The sequence below is a fragment of the Chlamydotis macqueenii genome, chromosome 9, assembly GCF_036417535.1.
Source record: "Chlamydotis macqueenii isolate bChlMac1 chromosome 9, bChlMac1.mat, whole genome shotgun sequence".
Classification (NCBI taxonomy): Eukaryota; Metazoa; Chordata; class Aves; order Otidiformes; family Otididae; genus Chlamydotis; species Chlamydotis macqueenii.
In genome coordinates, this window is record NC_141564.1 from 11,097,260 (window position 1) to 11,116,790 (window position 19,531).

The 19,531-nt window shown below is 57.7% G+C and overlaps 2 protein-coding genes across 3 annotated transcripts in view; one reads left to right on the plus strand and one right to left on the minus strand.

The window, feature by feature from the left end:
- Positions 1-7,098, plus strand: part of HDLBP (high density lipoprotein binding protein) — a 41,803-nt gene extending 34,705 nt beyond the window's left edge. For both annotated transcript variants that reach the window (XM_086754255.1, XM_086754256.1), the window contains exons 23-28: positions 99-233; positions 826-969; positions 1,160-1,345; positions 2,757-2,873; positions 3,792-3,920; positions 4,625-7,098. In XM_086754255.1, the coding sequence (XP_086610381.1) occupies positions 99-233; positions 826-969; positions 1,160-1,345; positions 2,757-2,873; positions 3,792-3,920; positions 4,625-4,711 (798 nt within the window). In that variant the 3' untranslated portion in view covers positions 4,712-7,098. The remainder of the gene's footprint in view (positions 1-98; positions 234-825; positions 970-1,159; positions 1,346-2,756; positions 2,874-3,791; positions 3,921-4,624) is intronic.
- An 861-nt stretch (positions 7,099-7,959) lies between these two features.
- Positions 7,960-18,514, minus strand: ANO7 (anoctamin 7). The gene is made up of 24 exons (XM_086754607.1): positions 18,441-18,514; positions 16,893-17,030; positions 16,743-16,809; positions 16,093-16,250; positions 15,706-15,813; positions 14,412-14,548; positions 14,246-14,303; positions 13,833-13,943; positions 13,579-13,744; positions 13,124-13,214; positions 12,822-12,918; positions 12,408-12,551; positions 12,183-12,320; positions 11,824-11,922; positions 11,640-11,742; positions 10,980-11,091; positions 10,530-10,584; positions 10,297-10,394; positions 10,033-10,184; positions 9,585-9,790; positions 9,045-9,187; positions 8,482-8,572; positions 8,258-8,377; positions 7,960-8,114 (listed from the first exon to the last, which is right to left on the minus strand). Exons 2-24 carry the CDS (start codon positions 16,998-17,000, stop codon positions 8,019-8,021), a joined length of 2,658 nt encoding a protein of 885 aa, XP_086610733.1. The 5' UTR covers positions 17,001-17,030; positions 18,441-18,514; the 3' UTR covers positions 7,960-8,018.
- Between the last annotated feature and the right edge of the window lie 1,017 nt (positions 18,515-19,531).

Consider the following 19,531-nt stretch of genomic DNA (forward strand, 5'->3'; position numbering starts at 1 on the left):
TCTGTGGTTCAGGCTGTCTGGGTGGGAGCTGGTCTTGGCGGCAGGGGAGATCAGCAAGATGCAGAGATATGAAATGGTAATGGCTACTTGTTCCTCAGGTGAACATCCAGGTCCCTGCTCCTGAGCTGCAGTCAGATATCATCACCATCACTGGGCTGTCTACCAACCTGGACCGTGCTAAGGCTGGGCTGCTGGAAAGAGTGAAGGAGCTGCAAGCTGAACAAGAGGATCGGGTAAGGCCTGTGCCTGTCCTTCCTCCTTCCAGCCAAACAAGGCTTCAGCCTCTGGGTGTTCCTTTCAAAAGCTGCACAGACATCTGGAAACCCTCTCCTTTTAAGAGGACTCTTAGCTGCTCTGCAGCTGTGAGGTGCTCCTAAGTGGGTTACTGAAATGTAACCTGTTTAACGTGAACGGACAGGAGAGTTTTGGGATTCTACTTTGGGTAACTTTGATAGAGCCCAGGGCTCTGTCACATCTTAATGTACCTTTGAGACACAGCAGGGTGGGAACCTCACTGTGCTAGAAGTCTCTCTGTACCTATTCTCATTGAATCTTTGTCACAGTTCTGAATAAATAGGTGGGGGAGGAGCTGGATGGTGGTTTGCTACTTGTAGTTTCCTGCTGAACTTGGTGAAAGCACGAGGCCCCAGCAGACGGATGTCTTGAGTGCTCTTCTGTAGCCACGTACACTCGGGCATGACCCTGCAGAATCTGTTCTGCACATTTCGGAAGCCAAAAGGAAATGCTAGGACTTAGATGGACATCACTGGACCAGCCGTGATGTGTTCCGTGCTGTTGTATCTCATTCTGCTTCTCCTGTTCCAGGCCTTAAGAAGCTTCAAGCTGACAGTTACTGTGGATCCCAAGTATCACCCAAAAATCATCGGACGGAAGGGAGCAGTGATCACCCAGATACGCACAGAGCATGAGGTCAACATCCAGTTCCCTGACAAGGATGATGAAAGCCAGGTGAGAGGTCAGAGGAGGTGCAAGGAGGGTTGCTGGTAGTCTCTGAGCATAGGAAGTACAGCATCTTCTCTAGGACTCTGATCTCCCTGTGCTGCCTTTGGATAAGCTGGAGGGTAAAAGGGATTAGCAGGGAGAAGGCTTGCTCAGCTGCCCATGAGCCTGGTCTCTCACACACTTCCCTGTGTCCCAGGCCCAAGACCAGATCACTATCACTGGCTACGAGAAGAATGCTGAGGCTGCCCGGGATGCCATCATGAAGATCGTTGGCGAGCTGGAGCAGATGGTCTCTGAAGATGTGACTCTGGACCATCGCGTTCACGCACGCATCATTGGTGCACGTGGTAAAGCCATCCGCAAAATCATGGATGAGTTCAAGGTGAGTGGCAGGGAGATGCAGCACAGGCTGGGCTAGGCCTGGGTGTCCAGTAGTGCTGCTTGCTCCTGTGCTAAGAGCTGGGTAGCAGCTTGGTGCTAGGAGCTGAATTCAGGAGCTTGAGGCTCACATATTGTGGTCTTTGTGTCTTGTGCCTGTTGAGCACCTTCAGCTGGAATAGGTGCAAAAGAAAAGCCAGTGCTGTCCTGCTCACCTCCAGCTCTGTCACCACAAACATGTGACAAAAATGGCAGAATCCCTGGGCCAGGGCACCCTGTTATACCCTGGGTAGTTGGGTTGTCTGGACACCACAGCCAGACACCAGCTGAAGAATCCCCACATGACCTCAGCTGTGAGTCACACTTCTGGAAGCCAGGCAGGGAGGAGGCTGAGCTCTTCCTGTCTTGCTGGAACCGGGAAACAGGCATCCTTGGTGCTTTGGGTTAGCCCTGCAAGCAGCTCTGAGCTCTGTCCCTCTGTGCAGCCCTTTTAGTGAGTTTATTGCAGACAGGGTCCCAGATGGTCTTCAACAGGAGGAGGTGGTTATATCAGCCGCTCCAGTTACTGGAAGTGGACAGTCAGGGCTGGTGCGGGGGACTCTGGGAGGGGACTCTGCCCAGACCCCCACAGCTTGAGCTTAAGGAGATCCTCTGGATTTCTTTGTCTCTCTAGTCACTGTTGATTCGTTGACTTTGGGAATCTTGACACACTCTCAGGGCTCCAGATTTGGTGAAGTCAGTGGAGTCTGGGAAGTGCAGGAACCTTTGGCCCTGACAGCGTGTGGCGGTAGCAGCATGCTTTATACTACAGCAGCAGTAGTGAATATGAATCCAGAGTGATGAGGCTCAGTTGTTGAAACAAGCTATTTGGTTCCCAAATGAGCAGCCTTTGGTTTTGGTCCTGCCTTGCGTGACTTTCCTGCACCCATCTGGAAGGCAAGCTGTGAGAGAGCTCACTGGCTGTGTGTGGGGTACACTAAGCCAGCTCCATAAAGTGATTGTCAGCCAGGATTACTCTTATCTGTGGAGGAGACAAAAGATAATTGTGCTTCATGCTAATGGCTTGATGGTGAAAATGCTTGCAGCAGTGTGAGGACACTGTCTGGAAATGCAGCCCTCTTCCACCTCTGCTGCAAGTGCTGCACAGAAAGCAGTGGACCTTCGGGCAGTGAGAACAGCAGGGGCTGCCAGAAGATGGGTTGTTACTGCAGACTCTGTTCTGCCCTCCTTCATGGGGGAACCAGACAGGCTTCAGGGTGAAACTCCCAGCATCTGAACTGTGGAGCTCCTAAACAGCCTTGTGGCAGTGAACACATCAGGGCTTTTCTCTTCTGTGAATCTAATGGTGAGGATCATGGGGAGTCTGGCTTTTCAGATGTGCAGGTATAAGTCACATCCTGTTCCTTGTGTTGCAGGTGGATATTCGCTTTCCCCAGAGTGGAGCTCCTGACCCCAACTGTGTGACTGTGACAGGACTCCCTGAGAATGTGGAAGAAGCTATTGATCACATTCTGAACTTGGAGGAGGAATATGTAAGTGTTCAGCCCATCTGTGCAGGGGCTTAGCAAGGATTTCCTCTGCCACAGAGCTGGATGTCTGAAGTACCTTCATGTGGTATTTTCTACCACTGCGTCGGAGAACTCAAGCCCTGTGCAGGTGGCAGTCAGCCCTCATCTGCAACTGTCCCTCAGTCCAACTGGATGTAGAGCCCCAGGCTGTTCTGTGTGGAGCAGTGCAGGGCCTGGCCCCCTTGTCCAGGAGAGGACCGTGAATGAGAATGCTGGGATGTGCACATGCTTGCCTTGCTGCAGCTTGCATCAGCTAGGAGTTGGTGGCCCTCAGACTAGTGCAGAACCTCTGTGTTTGGTCATTGCAGAACAGGCTGTTGACCTTGGACAGTGTCCTGGTTCTGGCTGGGATAGAGTTAATATTCACCTGAGCTGGGAGAAGAATTGGAGCTGGTGGTCACTATGGCTGGGGCACCCAGCTGGGATAGTTAACTAATTAGCCAACAGCTGGGGTTAATTTACCCAAATTAGCCAAAGGGCTATTCCATCCCATCTGACATCATGCTCAGTATATAAGTGAGGAGGGTGCTCAGGGGAGCCTCCTGCTACTTCGAAGAAACTAGGTGTGGAGGTTTGTTGTAAGCCATTGTGTTGTATTTGTTCTCCATTGCTGTTTTGTTTTCTTCTGTTATTGCTGTTAATTTTTTTTTGTTTTGTTCTATCTCAACCCATGTGTTTTTGCTGGTTTTTTTTTGTTTACCAATTCTCCCTTCTGTCCCACTGGAGGGTAGCGGGGAGTGAGAGAGAGACTGTGTTGTCTGGTCCCAATCAGGGCTGAACTACAACAGACAGGTTGCAGTGTGAGATCTGGGAGGGAGGCTTGTTAACACCAGTTTGAGATACTATCAAGATCCCCCCCCTAACTGGGTTGTGTCCCTGCAGCTTGCAGATGTGGTGGACAACGAGGCAATGCAGGTGTATATGAAGCCCTCCTCACATGAAGAGTCCAAGGCCCCCTCCAAGGGCTTTGTGGTGAGAGATGCCCCCTGGGCCACTGTCAACAACGAAAAGGTGAGTGCTGCTTCTGCTGGGGGCCTGGGGGCACCGGGAGTGTGGCACCCTCTGCCAAAGACCTACTCTAAGGTCTGTCCCTCCTATCTCTGCTGGGGAAAGAGCACACTCACACCCCTGGTAGCAGAAAAAGCAATGAAGGGCCATCCTGCTCTTTGTAGCCTGTGCGAGCTGAGGGCAGGCCTGGACTCTGCCTCTCCAGCTTCCAAAGCTGGCTCTTTCTTCCAAGCATCTTGCCCACACTGAATACCTTGCTGTGGAGCTGTTGAGGAGTCGGGGGCCCTTACCAGAAAGTGTCCTGCGAGGTTGTGTTATTTTTAGGGGCAGGGACGTGGCCCTGGGACTTCTGACTCTGGTGCTGCAGCACAGAGCTGGTTTGGAGTTTGCAGCTGTGCTCTAGTTGGGACATGTGGCAGCTCTGTCCTCAGCTGCCTCAGCGCTGCTGCAGGACTGGCCTGACCCCACTCCAGTGACCGAGTTACTGAGGTTGGACTCTTGGAGCCCGTAATCCACCTGCCATTTGCTCCTGTCTGTCATCTCTGGATGGCTCGACCATCCACCCTGGGCAGTCCTAAGGACATAACTCGGCCCTTACCCGTTGTCTCTGCTCGTGGGACATCAGAAATGCTGCTTAGCTCAGGGGCTCACCATGCAAGTTCGCAGCAGGGCAGGAGCTTAACTTGTTCCCTTTTTGTTTGCTCTAGGCCCCTGATATGAGCAGTTCTGAAGACTTCCCCAGCTTTGGGGCTCAAGTGGCCCCCAAGACTCTTCCCTGGGGACCCAAACGATAATGACCTGGAAGCAGAAACATCTCCTCCAGCCTGCTGACCTGACACTAACCTGCCACAAATACTTCCTGTATGAAATCTGACCCAGCGGCTGGAGCACAAGTCAATTGCCCCAAGAGGTCTCCTAATGGTGTCTGGAGTGCTAGACCCCATCCTGCTCCCCTCAGCTATCACCGTGGCTAGGACTCACCTTCATCTCTTGATGGATATTCTTTCCTCCTTTGGAACAAGACTTCCACCCAGATTCAAACACTAAATGTGTGTGTTTTTGTTAGAAATTTCGTAATTGACTCAAAGTGGCTAAGATTTGCAGCTTCCCAAGCGCTAGCAGAGCAATCTGCTCTCTTGAGCATGTCTTACTAGGCATTCTCGCCTTCATTAGGAGACCTCCTTTACTGTGGCTAGGAATCTACTTCCTGTCTCATGACCTCAGGAAATAAATTTCCTTGACTTTCTAAAGCCAAAACGTTTGCCCTCTTTCCTTTGTGTTTATCCCAGGCCTTACCTTACCTTTGTAGAGTGCAATCAACTTTTTTTCCTTTTAACTGCCAAAAATTCATTTAATGCTGATAGCTGACTGTGGGGAGAGCTGAAAATAATCCAAAAGATCAGAAACTTGCTTTTTAAAGGAACAAAACCTTCAATAGGCTGTAGAGGCAGCAGAGATGGAAGGGACCAGAACAACGTACAGCTGCCCTGGTCAGGTAACCACCTCCGAGTGCAGCGTGTAGCGAGCGTGCCCTTGCGCCACACTGAGCACAGCCCCAGCCTGCACGCTTGACGAGTCTTCCAGCGCGTGATGACAGACCCCGCTCCTAGTTCCCCACCTTCCCTCGTTCACCCTTCTCAACAGCGTGAGCAGGCAGGCGAGCCAGCGCGTGACAGCTTTACTGGATAGGACAGATTTGGGTTGGCCGAGGTTGCTGCGGTGGCATGGCCCAGGAGAAGCTGGTGGGAAGCACAGCCCTGAGAAGCTGTAGTCCTCTGCTAGCACTGCAGTATCTAGGCATGAGCGGTAGGGCCATCTATTACTATTGCCTTCTTTCTACCTCAAAAGTCAGTACGATGGTGGCCTCTCAGTGTAGGTAGGTAAGCAGCTGTTCCAGCTCTTGCCCTGGCACCTGGAGCAGAAGTGTGGAGGAGAAGCAAGAGGAGCCTTTTGTCTCTGAGTGGCTGCAGGAGCTCCTCCACAGGGAAGCTGAGCACAGTGACGGTCAGGCAGGCTGTGAATCCGAGAGAATCGTGGAATTGCTTGCTGAGCTAGAACAGGACTTGGCCCCAAGGCTGTAGGCGCAGCCTTGCTGCAGCCCTCCGCTGCCAGGGTCGTGAGCCAGGCTTCTGCTTTGATGGCATTGGGGGGCTTAGGACGTGGTGCGCTGAGCCCTCCTGAGGCCTCCATCGTATGGGCAGTAGAGGGTGATCCATGCTCTGTACTTGGGGCTGCTTGCGCCTAGGCCCAGCCACGGCTTGCTGGAAGGGGGCTGTGTCCAAACTCCTCCAGCCAGTGAAAGGAAAACCACATCTTTGTGGAGGGAGGCAGGGAGCGTGGGGTTTCTGCGTTCCCTCCTTCCCCTGCCTCAGTCCTACAGAGGTTGTAGTCTGAGCCATTCCTCGATCCCAGCTGCTTCAGCTCTTGGACAAGCAGGAGTCCCTGGCCTCTCTTCTCTAGTGCTGCTTACGGAGCAAAGGCCCACAACTCTGGCCGGCTGAGCCCAGCCTTCTTGCCTTTCCCTCTGTTCAGCAGGCCTGACATGCTGGCGCTTCTTCCTCTGCCAGCTCTTCTTGGAAGAGGCTGCTGTGCAGAAGCTGAACCAAAACCTCACAGTGCTCTCCTTAAGTCTGAGAAATGACTGGAGCTGACCACAGCCCGTTGCAGGGCACCTGCCTGCCCCCGAGGGACAGGGTGGCTTTGCCTCCAGCACAGGAGACAGGGTGGGTCAGACAGAACTAGGGTGACACCCTCCCATCTGCGTCTGTCAGAAAATGGTTATTACCCCTATAGCTTAGGTCTGTCTTACATCACCGAGCGTATCACCCTCTTCTTCCTCTTTATGCCCCGCCCCGTGCCCTCACCAGTTGCACAGCTAGGCTTGCGTTACATTTGGGACACCACTGCCTGGGCTTGTGCCCCGTAGCCCGACCCTCCACTCTAAAGAAGGTCATGAAGTGATTGTACCTAGTACTGTCCCCCCACCACCCTCCTTCCGCAGCAGACTGTGGCATGTGTCCATTTCCTCTCTTTTGACGTCTTCCATATTGTATGTTTCCATAGCAATGATCCCTTGGCCTTAACTTTGGAATTTGGAGACTATATGCAAACATGTAAAAAGGCTCATGAGTATGGATGACACTGGAATTTTATAAATTCTAAAATAAAACCTGAAACAGCTTGCAGTGTCACGGATATTATTTTTACCGGTGGGTTGAGATCCAAGGCAGCCCTTGTTTGGCTGGGTGTACCTGATTTGAAGAGTTCCAGCTTGCACACGTGGGCTTCCACTGCAGCAGTGTCCTTGCTGAGCCGGGACTGGCGCAGCAAGTAGCTGGGTCAAGGGAGGAGGCCAGAGCAGCGCCGGGCAGTGGCAGAGGCTGCACCCTCCTCGTGGGGAGGCACTGACCTGCTTGCACCCAGGGAGGTGGTGTTGGGGGGACACTGCCAGCTTAGGGGAGGAGAGGGAGGCACCAGCCGTGGTCCCTCTTGCTCTCCTCTTCGACACCCAGAGCCTCTCTTCTGCCTTCTGCAACTGGCACAGCTGCACAGCACTCACCAGCCAGCACCATGCTGCTGCTCTCCAATAGGTGAAGCATGGCTCAGGGGCTGCCGTGTCAGAGGGTCACAGCAAGCCTCACCAATTCACCCGGTGTCACCATCGCTCTCCCCTTCCCAGCAGCAGCTCAGCGATTCCCCCTGGACGTGCTGGCGCTGGCAGGAGCAGACCCTCCAGCTGTGGTTATGTCCAGCACAGGTGGAGGCTGCAGCCCTGCCTTCACTTGCCCGAGTGGCAAGCGGAGCTGCGGTTGCGTGGGCAGACAGTGCCCTGCGCTAGCCGAGCGTGGCCCGGGGACGCGGTGTGGCCGGCCTCCTTTAATTCACCCCGTGCCAGGTCGTTTACACAGCAGTGCAGTTACCTTGCGGTAACGCCAACGAGCTTGGACAAACCCCCAGAGCCAGCTGCGTCTCTCCCAAATGCCCGTGTGCCAGGGAAGGCACGCCTGCTGCCCCGCAGCCCCAGCCTGGCCCGAGGAGGAGCCGGTCAGCAGCCCTTTGGTCCTGGCACTGTGCCACAGGCCTCTGGGCACGTTGCGGCACTCAGCTGCTGCTGAGCTGCTCAGTTTCCCAGTCCTTGCCCACAGCCGGATCCATGATGCTGGCTCTGCTTCCTGTCTCCCATCTCTCCAAAAGGACCTGAAGCACAGAAAAAGGGAGCTGGTGTTTGCAGCAGTAGGAGCTGCCACAGCACCTTGCAGGGCTGCTTTCTTGCTTTGCTGTGCCTCTGCACAGGTTTAAAGCAAAAAAACAGCTTTGAAGGAGGAGCTGCTGCAGCCCACCTTGTTCTCAGCCAGGGCCTCCTTGGCCAGGTACCGTTCACGCTTCACCTTCACCTCCACTGACTCCGGAATGTCAGGTACCAGCGATGCAATCACACGTCCGATAAAGAAAACCACGTGCTGGAAGCGAGTGGGGACGCGCGGGTCGGCCGAGGTGCCAGGTCCTCACCCCGCTGCCCCAGCACCGTGCCCTGAGCCACCCTGCAGGGCTCAGCTGCTGGTACCTCAAACACAATGATGAAGCCCAAGCGTACGGCCAGCAGCTGCCAGAACGTCAAGGTGAGATTGCCATCCCGGTCCCTAAACGCTCTGTATCTGTGGGAGCAAAGTGCAGCTGTTACGGCCTCTGTCCGCTTCACAGTGGGCGTCACCACGGTGCATTGCTGCGGGCGCTCTCTGATCATGGCTGCCAGTCCAACACGCTGGAGCACAGCGGAACCAGCCCTTGGCCAGCCATGGCCAGGACCCCGGCAGCTGCAGGTAGCCCAGCCCAAGGGGACTTCCCTCTTTGCAAAAGCATCTCCCTCCACAACTGGGGAGCTTTTGCTCCAGCCCTGGGTCAGACCAGGCAAGCAACATTGCCTGCCCCATACAGGGGCACATTCGGCACATGTGCAGCCCGGGATGAGCAAGGGCCCTGAGGATCTCGGGAAAGTGGGTGGGTAACCTGGACATGGCTAAAGGCCGCTGTGCTAAAAATATTTGCTGTGGCAGTGGCAGAGAAAAGCAAATCCAAGGCTCAGCAAACGAGGAGAGGAACCAAAGGAGGCGGGAGGGGGGCGCCCACCTGCATGTAGTGTTGCTCTGCAGGACGAAGTCCCATGGCGCGTATGCCAAGGTGAAGTTCACGTAGCCGCGCAGGCTGCTGTCATGGACGTACTCGTAGTACATGCGGGGCAGGAAATCGGAGGTGAAGGCGATGAGGAAGGCCTGGCAGGAGGGAGATGTGCTGCAGCAGGTCCTGCAGCTGGGGGATGCCCAGCCCCACGGGCAGGACTTCCTCCCTGTGCTCCTGAGGCGGCTTTCTGCCTCTCTGCACCCTCACCCTGACAAACCGGGCACAAACGCTGCTCAGTCTTAGACAGCACCTCCCTGCTCATGGTGCTGTGTCCTGCTCTCACCCTGCAGTTAAACCCAGGCAGGACCGCGTGCCCTGGAGGGGGGTGGCTTCCCACCACCCGTGGCTGGAGCTGCACCTTCTGTGAAGGTGGACCCACCCCAGCCCCCCTCATCACTCAGAGTCCCACAGCGGCCAAACGGGTTTTTCCCCCTAATTCTCCCACACCGCTTGCAGCCCCCTCACCACCCGCCCGCTGGCCCGGCGTACATTGCTGATGACGGCCAGGTGAGCGATGGCCTCCAGGATGGCGAACCAGATGCCAATGCCCTGTGCCCGCTCTGCCACCGGCCGCCGGTAATCACAAATGAGTTTTTGGGCGTCCAGGCGGATCTCCACCCAGTTGTTGAGCAGGGCAAAGAGGGGTGCCAGCGGACAGGCCGCCACGAAGATGGTGATGAAGCCAAACTGCAGGACTGGGAGGAAGAGGATGAGAAGGAGCAGGGAGGGACAGGCTGAGAGACAGCAGCGGCAACTGTGGCATCTGCCAACCCTGTCCCATGGGGAGCAGGGCAGCCCTTTTCTCTCCAGGACCCGCGGGCTGCTCAGGGCGAACGCTCCCACGGCTGGTCCCCTCCTCCAGGGAGCTCCTGCCTCTCGCCACCAGCTTTCTCTTCCCCAGTCCTTCAGCCCTCCACAGCCCGAGGCCGATCCCTACCCATCTCCAGGTACTCGTCAAACAGCCCCTCGAACACCAGCAGCTGGTGGTCCATCACCCAGGGCGCCGACTCCACCAAGACCGACTCCCCCTCCTTGCTTGCCTTTTTGGTGGAGAGGAGCTTGTGCTTGTGCCACCAGCACTTCAGCTTCCTGGGGAGATGAGAGGGGCCATGTCCCTCACTGTGGCCAGCCAGCACGGCTCAACGCCCCCTCAATGGAGCCCCAAAGCCCCCATGCTGCCTATGGTCCTGGCGTTACTCACGGGATGGCCACCTCCTGCACGTTGTTGATGATCTGCTTCCCCACCATGATGATCAGCAGCTCCTGTGCCAGCTCGATGAAGCACCCACCTGGGCTGCACTGCGGGGAGAGAGGGGCCCTCAGCCTGCCGGGTCCAGCACACCGGGACAGGAGGGCTCAGAGCACAGGAGGGCATCCCTGCAGTGCCCACCGGCTGGGGCTGCAGGCACGCGGTCTCTCCCGCCCAGCACTCACCTCCTCGTTGCGGACCCCCAGAAAGCGCAGGTAGTTCCCGGGGTAGCCAACGAACCTGCGAGAGCCATGGCAGAGCCGTGAACGGAGACTCCAGGCACTGAGCCCAGGGATGCGTCCGGAGCGGCCCCAGGGAAAGAAGGGCTTTGTCTGGTCCACCCAGAGCCCTCTCGTCCCTCACCAAGGGGGACAAAAAGGCTGGCAGTGGGTGCCTCTGATGGAGAGAGTCCCCCAGTCCCAGACTGGGACCAGCTGCACCAGTTAGCCCACAGCAGGCTGGCACTGTCCTCATTCTTGGGCATCCCGTGAGGGTTCCCACTCTCTGGTGGAACTGTCCTCTCCGCCTCAGTGCTTCTCGCCCATGATGGCGGCAGCCACCCCCAGCCGCAAAGCCCGAAAGCCGCAGGGGCTGTAGGGGATGGGGAAGACCCCTGCTCCCCACAAAAGCCTTACTTGCCCTTGAAGAAGGCGATGTAAACGGGAGAGGAGTAGAAGGTGACAAACTGGAAGACGAACACTTTGAAGGTGAAGGCGTCGTCGTACTTGGTCTGGGTGCGGTGCATCTCTGCCGGGGGGGAACACGGGGACGTGGCCCTACGCTGCTCCAGGATGCTCTTTACCTCATGGCAGAAGTCGCCCCACATCGCTCAACTCCCCCCGCAGCCTGGAATCCCCAAACCTGCTGGGGTACCCGTGAAGGCACCTGCCACTCGTACAGAGCCTGGAGACACTCGTCTGCTTTGCACCAAAAAATAGTCTTCCTCCGCTCGGTACAAGCAGGCTGTGTCTCAGTAAGTACAACAAACACATCCCACGTGCTTTTGTCCCCCAGACCTCAAAAGTCAGCTTAAGTATTTTCATCAAAAATCCCCAGAAAAGCTTGAGCAGAAGTTGAACTCTGCACTTTTTTTTTTTTTCTCCTTTTTTTTCTACCGCCAAAACACTTTTCACCCAAGTCCTTATTTTCCCAGCTCCCCTCTCCTCCGTAAAGCCATCGTCCCGAGTGTCGGCCGGGGCTGCGGATGGAGCAGCGCCTCACCGGGTTCGGTGCTCTGCCTTCACCGACCGCTCCCTCCTGTCACCCTCCAGCTTGCGGGACCCTCGCCAGCTTACCCCACTTGGTGAGGAAATGTGCCAGGGAAATATAGATCTTGGAGAGGATGAGGATGAAGATGAGGTTCACCACCGAGCCGGTGATGCTGGCGATGCGGGATGCCTACAGAGAGAAGCAGCACGCAGGGCACGGAGGGTGGCAGCGAGCGCTGTGGGTCCGGGAGTGGCTCTGGCCACCTCTTACCTTATCTGCAGACCAGAAGTACCCCGAGCTGGAGAGGAGGATGGCAACCACTGCCCGGTAGAGAATAACAGAGACCGTGAACATCACCACCACGGCAATCTGCAAACACAGCGCGTGGGGTGTGAGCCGCTTGTGTTGGGAAGGAAAACCCCACGGCTAAGCCAGGGCGCTGCAAGTCCCAGGGGAGCTCTGGGGTGGGCGGCTGAGCCTGGGCACAGCGGAGAGCCATGGGTTCCACCATGGGCCAGGGACACCCGTGTCCATCCCCAGCTTAACCCATGCTCTTACCCCAAACTGCGCCCATCCCACCATGTCCCGCTGCCCCGGGACAGACGCTGCTCCAGCCCCCACGATCTCACCATCACTATAATGACCATCGAACCAGCCAAAATCCGGTGGAGGCGGCTGCGCCTGGGGAAATACGGCTCCTCTACCCCTGTTATAGGGTTTGTTATTGTCATGGGAGCCGTGGCCGTGAACTGGGGCCGTGGCCGCTCCTGGGAAAGAGAGGGAAAAGCGTCAGGGAGGCCCAGTGGCTTTGGTCCATCTGGTTTTGGGAGACACTGCAGAGGGCAGGACCCCACCTCGATGTCCTCGAACTCGAAGCAGTCCCAGCGGTGAGCCAGGGAGGCGTTGGTCCGCTTCCAGAACTCCAGGAACAGTACTGCCCACAGGGACATGAAGATGCTGAAGAAGACCGTCCCACCGTGGTCAAAGAGCCGTCCCGCCTGCGGGCAGAGCAGGGCTGAGGGGTGGGCAGAAGCCCAGGCAGGGTGGTGGGGGCTGCCTGCTGCGCAGCCGCCGTGGCAAGTGCCGGGTCCTCGGCGTCCCCGAGCTGTGGGGCAGGAGGGGAGGGAAGGTGGAAGGGGCCGCCTGGGACCCTCTGCTGGGAAGAGAGGGGTGGAAAGATGGGTGGGAGAGGAAGCACTGGGAGGGCACAGGCTAGCGTTGGGATGGAGACCTCCACCCCAGCCCCGAGCTGCCCTCCGGGACCTCACCATGAACGTGCTGCAGATTTTGGAGAGCGGCCAGTAGGGACAGGTCTTGCAGAGGGGACACATCCAGTACCGCTCTTCGCTCGTACAGATCTCCTGCCTACGGGCAAAGGAGTAGCCAGCAGCCCGCCGGGGCTCAGCCCTTCCCATTGCTCCCCGTTGGACCGTTCACCAGCGGTTTTGTACCAAGTGTGGTGGTTGAGCCCCAGTAACCAGCCGGTGCCAGGACATTGGGGTGCAGCCATCCTCCCACCCCGCTGCCCCGGTGTTGGGGAAGGGGTGAGCAGGGAGGTCGGGGCGCTTACGAAGGTACGTCAGTGAACACCAGGAAAACGCCCACGATGAACACCACCGTCCCCACCACTGCGGCAGGCAAGAGCCATCCCGTGTAGAAGCCTGGAGACAGCGGGGATGGGAGCGTGAGTCCTGCAGGCCTCCACCACAGCCACCGAGCCAAGAGCAGCTCCGGCCACCAAGGATGACACCCACCCAACCAACTCCAGCCTGAAACCGCGCAGGGTTTGGAGGAGCCGAGCACACACCTGGGGCTGCAAAGTCCCCGTCAGGCTCTAGCCAGTCCTTTTAGGACACACGGGGCACGGCTCACAGTGCCACCACTCACCACCCTTGAGATGGAGAGCGTCCCCGGGGCAGCCCGGAGCTGCCACCCGCTGCCAGCGGCCCCTCACCCCGCACCACGAGGCCGAGGGAGCCGTCCCCCAGGACGGCCGAGGGCTGCTCTGCAGCCAGCAGGACTCACCCAGCCAGGTGAAGTAGAAAGCAATCTTCTCTCCGAAGTACTGGCGGACATGATCCAGTGGCTGGTACTTGCACCACTTCCCCCAGTTGGCCCAGTACCGGAAGAGGACTTGGCGCTGGCTGAGAGCGCCGGCAGCCAGCTCCTCCGGCCTCGGCTTGTAGGGACCCTGCGGGGAGAGGCAGGGGTGGGCGAGGGGCTGGCCGGGGGTGCAGGGCGGCGGCAGGGTGGCTCCCCAGGGGACGGCGGGGCCTTGCCTCATGCAGCGGGAAGGCGGCGGTGAAGACGTTCTCGCTCAGCAGCCGGTCCACCCCCACCTCCTGCTCCCCGGAGCAGCCGTACTGTGTCGTGGCCAGGATCTCGCAGAGCTGCCGGGGCGACGCCGGGAGAGGTGAGGGGGGATGCAGCCTTTCCCCATGATGGGGAGAGGGGTCCCCACCACCAGCTGGCTTTTCAGCTACCAGCTCCAAGCCTGATTCCCAGATGCTGAATGGCAGGAGGAGGGCTTCCACCCAGTCCCCTCTGGAGTTATTGGCACACAGCAACACAGTCTGGGACCTTTGAGACCGTGACAGCACACAGCAGCTCACCCGCTCATGGCACGTCTCCCCCAGACCCCACAGCCCCCCTGGGACTGAGGAAGAGAGGCCACAGCAGCCCCGGTGCTCACAATTTGGTGCCTCTGGGTGGTGGAGAAGAAAATGTCCTGCTGATCGCTCCCCAGGAACCTGGAAGGGTGCAGAGGAGCAGCTCAGCAGAGCCTGGTGCTTGGCACGGGGGTGCGGCACCCCCTCCCCATAGCGCCCGCCAGCCGGGGACCCTCCCGCAGTGCTCACCAGCGCAGCTTGTTGGCCTTGAAGGGGCAGGTGTAGTAGTCCAGCGGCAAGTTGGGAACCTCCTGGGCCATCAGGTTGGGGATGCCCAGCCGCCGCAGCACGCTGGCCGACCAGTTGGAGGTCTGTCTGGGCAGCGCCTGCGTGGGTGGGGGAAACGCCTCAGGAGGGGGGAACGGGAGCAGGACGGCAGCCAGGCCACTGAGGAACAGTGCCCGGGCTGTGCCGAACTGCGACGGTGTGCTCCCCCCGGCCCCAGCTTGAGCACTTTTGCCGTAACCCTGCTCAAGTGGTAACCTGCAGGGATGGATGTGTCTGGTCACAAAGGCTGCAGCCAACTCAAAGTGGATTTGGGGGAGACAGATAACAACACAGTAGCCAAGGGATGGTGATGTGCCCACCTAACCACAGTGCTGGTTAACGCCGGGCTCAAGTCAAATTTGGAAGAAATTAACATCTACAATCAGCATGCAAGCACGGCTGTGAGTCAATTCTCCTACTCCATAAACAGTGAGCAGCCCAAGAGCCCCTGGAGCTCTACTGCACGGCCCTGAGCTGCATGTCGGGATCTCCCCTTGGGTAGGGATGTCTCTCAAGGTTACTCCTCGAGGCTGAGAGAATCCTTATCGCATCAGATACGCAGTAAGTGAATTGGGAAGAAGAGTGCTGAAACTCTGGAATCTCAGCTAAGTGATATAAAGGATTGGTTGTGCATGTATAATCCTTTACACAAACTGTCGGCCGGGTCTGGGACTAGGAATGGATCCAGCCACACCTTCTCCTCTCTTATGAGTTCAGAAAGCAAAGGGGTCCTTTCTGAATCTCATGACCCAATGGGAGGGTCTCCCTGACAGTTTTGTCTGACCCTGTCCTCTCTGCAGTAAATAATCCAGTGTACTTGGATTGTTAAATCTTGTTAAATCACTGTCCATTTACCATTTACTATCAAACTTTGCTAAATCACTGTTTTCTGTCAATAAACGTGTTGTTGCTTCTCTCTCGCGAGTGAAGTGCGTAACTCCTATCTGTGACGCGCGCGCGGAGCCTGTTCTTCAAGGGCCGGGGAAAGAGGGGATGGGGCGCTGGAGGAGTTCACAGGGGGAACGAGGTGGGATCCCATGTCTGTGCGTGGGACAAGGCTGGTGACTGGGAACTGCTGGGTCCGCTGCAAAGCCAGGAGGCTGCAAACCCCATCAGAGACCCACAGCAAGCAGCTGCCCAGCCCAGAGCGGGGTACCCAGGGGCACTGGGGGCACCGTCCCCCATCCCCAGCAGCTCGGGCACTGCAGCCCCTCACCTGCAGCGGCACACGGAGCTGGAGCTCCTCGGCGTAGTAGCAGAGGACACTCCAAGGCGCACTCAGCAGCAGATAATGCACCACCTTCTTCTCCACGTGGGTGACATGCTGTCGGGAGAAGGGGACCCCAGCGGAGATGAGGCTGCTGCCACCAGTACAGGTCCCCTGCGGGAGGCACTGGGGTGGCTCCACGCTGGTGTGGATCAGCCTGGCAGAGCTGACCCCACGGAGAAGAGCACAAGCAGATCCCACCCCAGGCCCACCCAGGCTCCCCTCCTGTGCGAGGGCCCTCATGGCGCAGTGTCCCTCCTCCCAATTTGCAGAGCGAGGCTCTGGTTATCACAGCCCCCCACTATCACAGCAGGGCAGAAATTTGAGGCTGGATACCTTCTCCATGTGGATCCCAGCAGCATGAAGCTTGTCCAGAAACGTCTTCCGCCAGGTCCTGTGGATGGTGGCAGATCTCTCCTGCAAGCCCTCGTTCTTGCAGCTGGCCTGCTGCCCCCTCAGCTCCCAGGGGACAGTTTCCCACACCAGGACAAAGTCTGCAGCAAGGAGGGGGACCTCGTGCCCACCACATGCCCCGGAAGGGCAGCAGATCCCAGAGCTGTCCCTGTCCTGCGTGTCCCTCTCCCGCAGGACTCGGGGCTCTCATGGGGCTGGGCGCTGCCTTGTGAGTACAACAAGGAGCCGAGGGAAGGACAGGCTTGGTCTGGATGGGATGCCAGTCTCCTTGCCTAGGTGTGTTGGGTGTGGGAGGCAGGAAGCTGGAAGACCTTATTAACATGAGTTGAGGACAGTGGCTGTCCCACAGAAGGGAAAGGCTTGAGCACCATAGCAGGGCAGTGCAGGAGGTCTGATGCCCTCTGGACGTGCTGTACAGACCAGCCGTGGTCAGCAGGACCTGCAGCTGCCAGCTCCGGCCGTAGAGCCTTGGGGCTTCCCCCATCCTCCTCAACTCAGCAGGCCCCATCCAGCCCCAGCCTCCTCACCAGATGGAAAGGAACCAACCTCAAAGACCAGCCCTTCTCCCTCACCTATCCTTGTACAGCCGTCGCTGAAGACGTTGGCTGTGCTCTTCTGGTCCAGGGCTGCGTCACTGGGCTGCAAGTAAGGCATATGGGGCAATGAGAGCAGCGATTCCCCAGGCAGCTCCACTGCAAGGGGGACAGAGAGCAGCCACCGACCTGAGAGATTTCAGTGGCCTCCTCGCCCAGGCTGCCATAGTGAGCTCCTCCACCGTCCTGCCCCACCAGCCTGCAGTGGGGATCGTCCGTGGTGCTCCTCTGCTGCATGGCAAACCTTCATGCCCCTTCCTCCTGCTGCTGAGAAGCAGACCCAGGCAGCTGCGGACACCCTGCAGACTCGACACCTCTGCCACAGCCCTGGCGCTGGCAACTTGTCCTCACGACCTTCTCTGCTGGCCCCTCCGCTCCTGCTCATGCCTGGTGAGACCTGGGACCTTGCTCTGCCTACCGCCAGGAATGCTTCCAGGTGGAAAACAGGGACACACCAGTGGTCAGCGGAGTTCATTGCTAAACAGTGAGGAAATGGAGCTGGCCTTCCTAATGACATCAGGTTGCTCCTCAGAAATGATGTGGCTCTTCATCGTTACTTTCAAGACAAGTGGTGTAAATGAGGAAATGCCAGGCAGCCTCAGCTTCTCAAATCACCACCAAAAGCACGGTGGGCAAAACACCCCTTTGCAGGAGCCATTGACAGCCTGCACCAGCAGAGCTCTTCTGATAGAAGAGCTGCTTCTGCATGTCAACAGTGCAGGAGGAAGACATCTGCTAACTTCACCTAAAAGCATTACAAACTCATTCCTCAAAGCAAGGAGGTCATGGGAACAGGCTGGGCCTCTCGCTCCTACAGTAAGGACTGGTTAGCGTAGAAATAAAACGTGGCCAGACTGCAAAGAGATGAAGAGCCCAAGCTTCTGAATGTTCCAACACCCAAAACGTCCCCAGGTGGGCTCCTCAAAAAGGCCAAGTCCCACCTGGGAAGGTGTCCCTGCAACCACGTTGTGACAACCCACAAGCAACCCAGTGAACCACATGAGGCAACCAGCAAGGGACTCGCACTACAAGATGAAGACGCACCTGGGATCACAAAGGTGCAGTTAGTCACACTGGGAGGATGTGCTGGGGGGCCTGAAAAACCAGGAATATGCTCGGGAATCGCGGCAGAGCCCTGCTGAGCTGGGCAGAGGTGCAGGTGTCAGCCTCCACCCAATTCCCTTTCAGCATCTCAGCTCCACCTCGGGCACCTTCAGCCACCCCTGTCCAAACTTCCACACCGTGGGACAAATTCTAGCTTCATTTACACCCTTTGCAACTCCTACACCAAGTCAAAGGGGTTGCTGGTCAGCACCAAATTTCACTTGGTTTGGGTCCTGTGACCTTTCAAAGCCCTGGTCAGACTAGCTGGGAGGGCTGGGGTGACGTGTGCCAAGTGCTAAATCTCCCTGAGGAAGCACACCCGTGTCCTGGGCTTTTACCCCCTTAAAGTCACACCCAGAAGTCCTCCTGATACCTGGAGCACATGTGCATGCATCCCTGCTGAGCAAGCGACTCTGGACTCCGCTCTCCGGGGCGCCTGGCAGCAGGGCTCCTCCGGGCGCAGCACCCGGTCATCGCTCCCAGCAGCCGGTGACAAACACCGCAGCCGAGCCCCGCGACAGCCCAACAGGCACCAGCCATCTCGACCCCAAACCTGCAGCTTTTCTCCCATACCTGCTGTTCAGGGCCCCTGCCCCGTGTGTTCCTCCCACAGTGCCGGATCTGAGCGCCGACACGGCACAGGGCAAAGGGGTCTTCCCGCCCTACTGCCGCTCTTCGCTTGGGCACGGGAAATGCCACCCCGGTGCTCTAACCCAGCGGTTGCTGGCTGCTTCCTGTCTTGGGAAACATCAGGCTCCCTGTGTAAGAGGAACAGGGCTCAGGGTGGGAGGAGGAGGAGGGGAGAACAGCTCTGCAAGCACCTTCCTCACAGCAGCCTGGAGCAGGCCCTGCCTTTGTTTGAGCTGGAGGTGGGGACCCAAATGGCCCTGAACAAACAGGGCTCAGCAGAGCTCAGGGCCACGCATGCAATAACCACGGCGAGGGGCAGCAGGGACCCCCCTGCGCTCTGGAGGGTCTGGTGCCTGGCCACGGCAGAAGGATTTTGGGGTGCTGAGGAAGCTTTAAGCACCATGTTCACCTCACACTCACAAGAGAAAGATTTCTGCTGGTTTTTTGCAGCTTTGAGGAGGGAGGAGATAAAACCCAGCTCTGTTTTGCCTCCCAGGTGCTGCCAACCAAGGGGCACATTGGTGGTCAGCAGCCCGGGGGACAACATGGGTGTGCTCGTGGAGCCATGGGGGGCTCAAAGCAACTCAGCCCAAACCCACACACTTGTGGCAGGACAAGGTGCATGGCCCCGGGGCAGCCTGGCATCACCCCACCACCTCCAGCAGCTTCTGCGGCATCCCAATCCACGGCAGAGCAAAAGGAACACAGCCCGTGAAGGGAGCCTCCAGCAGCTGCCACGGGGCTACACTGTCCTGCTTCCTACTGCCACTCACCTGGTGAAGAAGAGGATCCACCCCACGCTTTCGAAGTTTCAAATCCACATCAGATCAGAACGAACTAATGTTCCACCAAAAGCAAATTTTCGAATGCCCTTGCCATTTTTTCTTGTTATAGTTCTGTCATTTGACAGGGCAGCAGGATGGAGCACAGCTCTGATCACGGTGGCCCAGTGAAACCCTTGGGGCTGGCGCGCAGTGACCAGCACCTCTGCTAACACCAACACCCCATCGCTACCGGCTCTGGCCCAGTCCCTA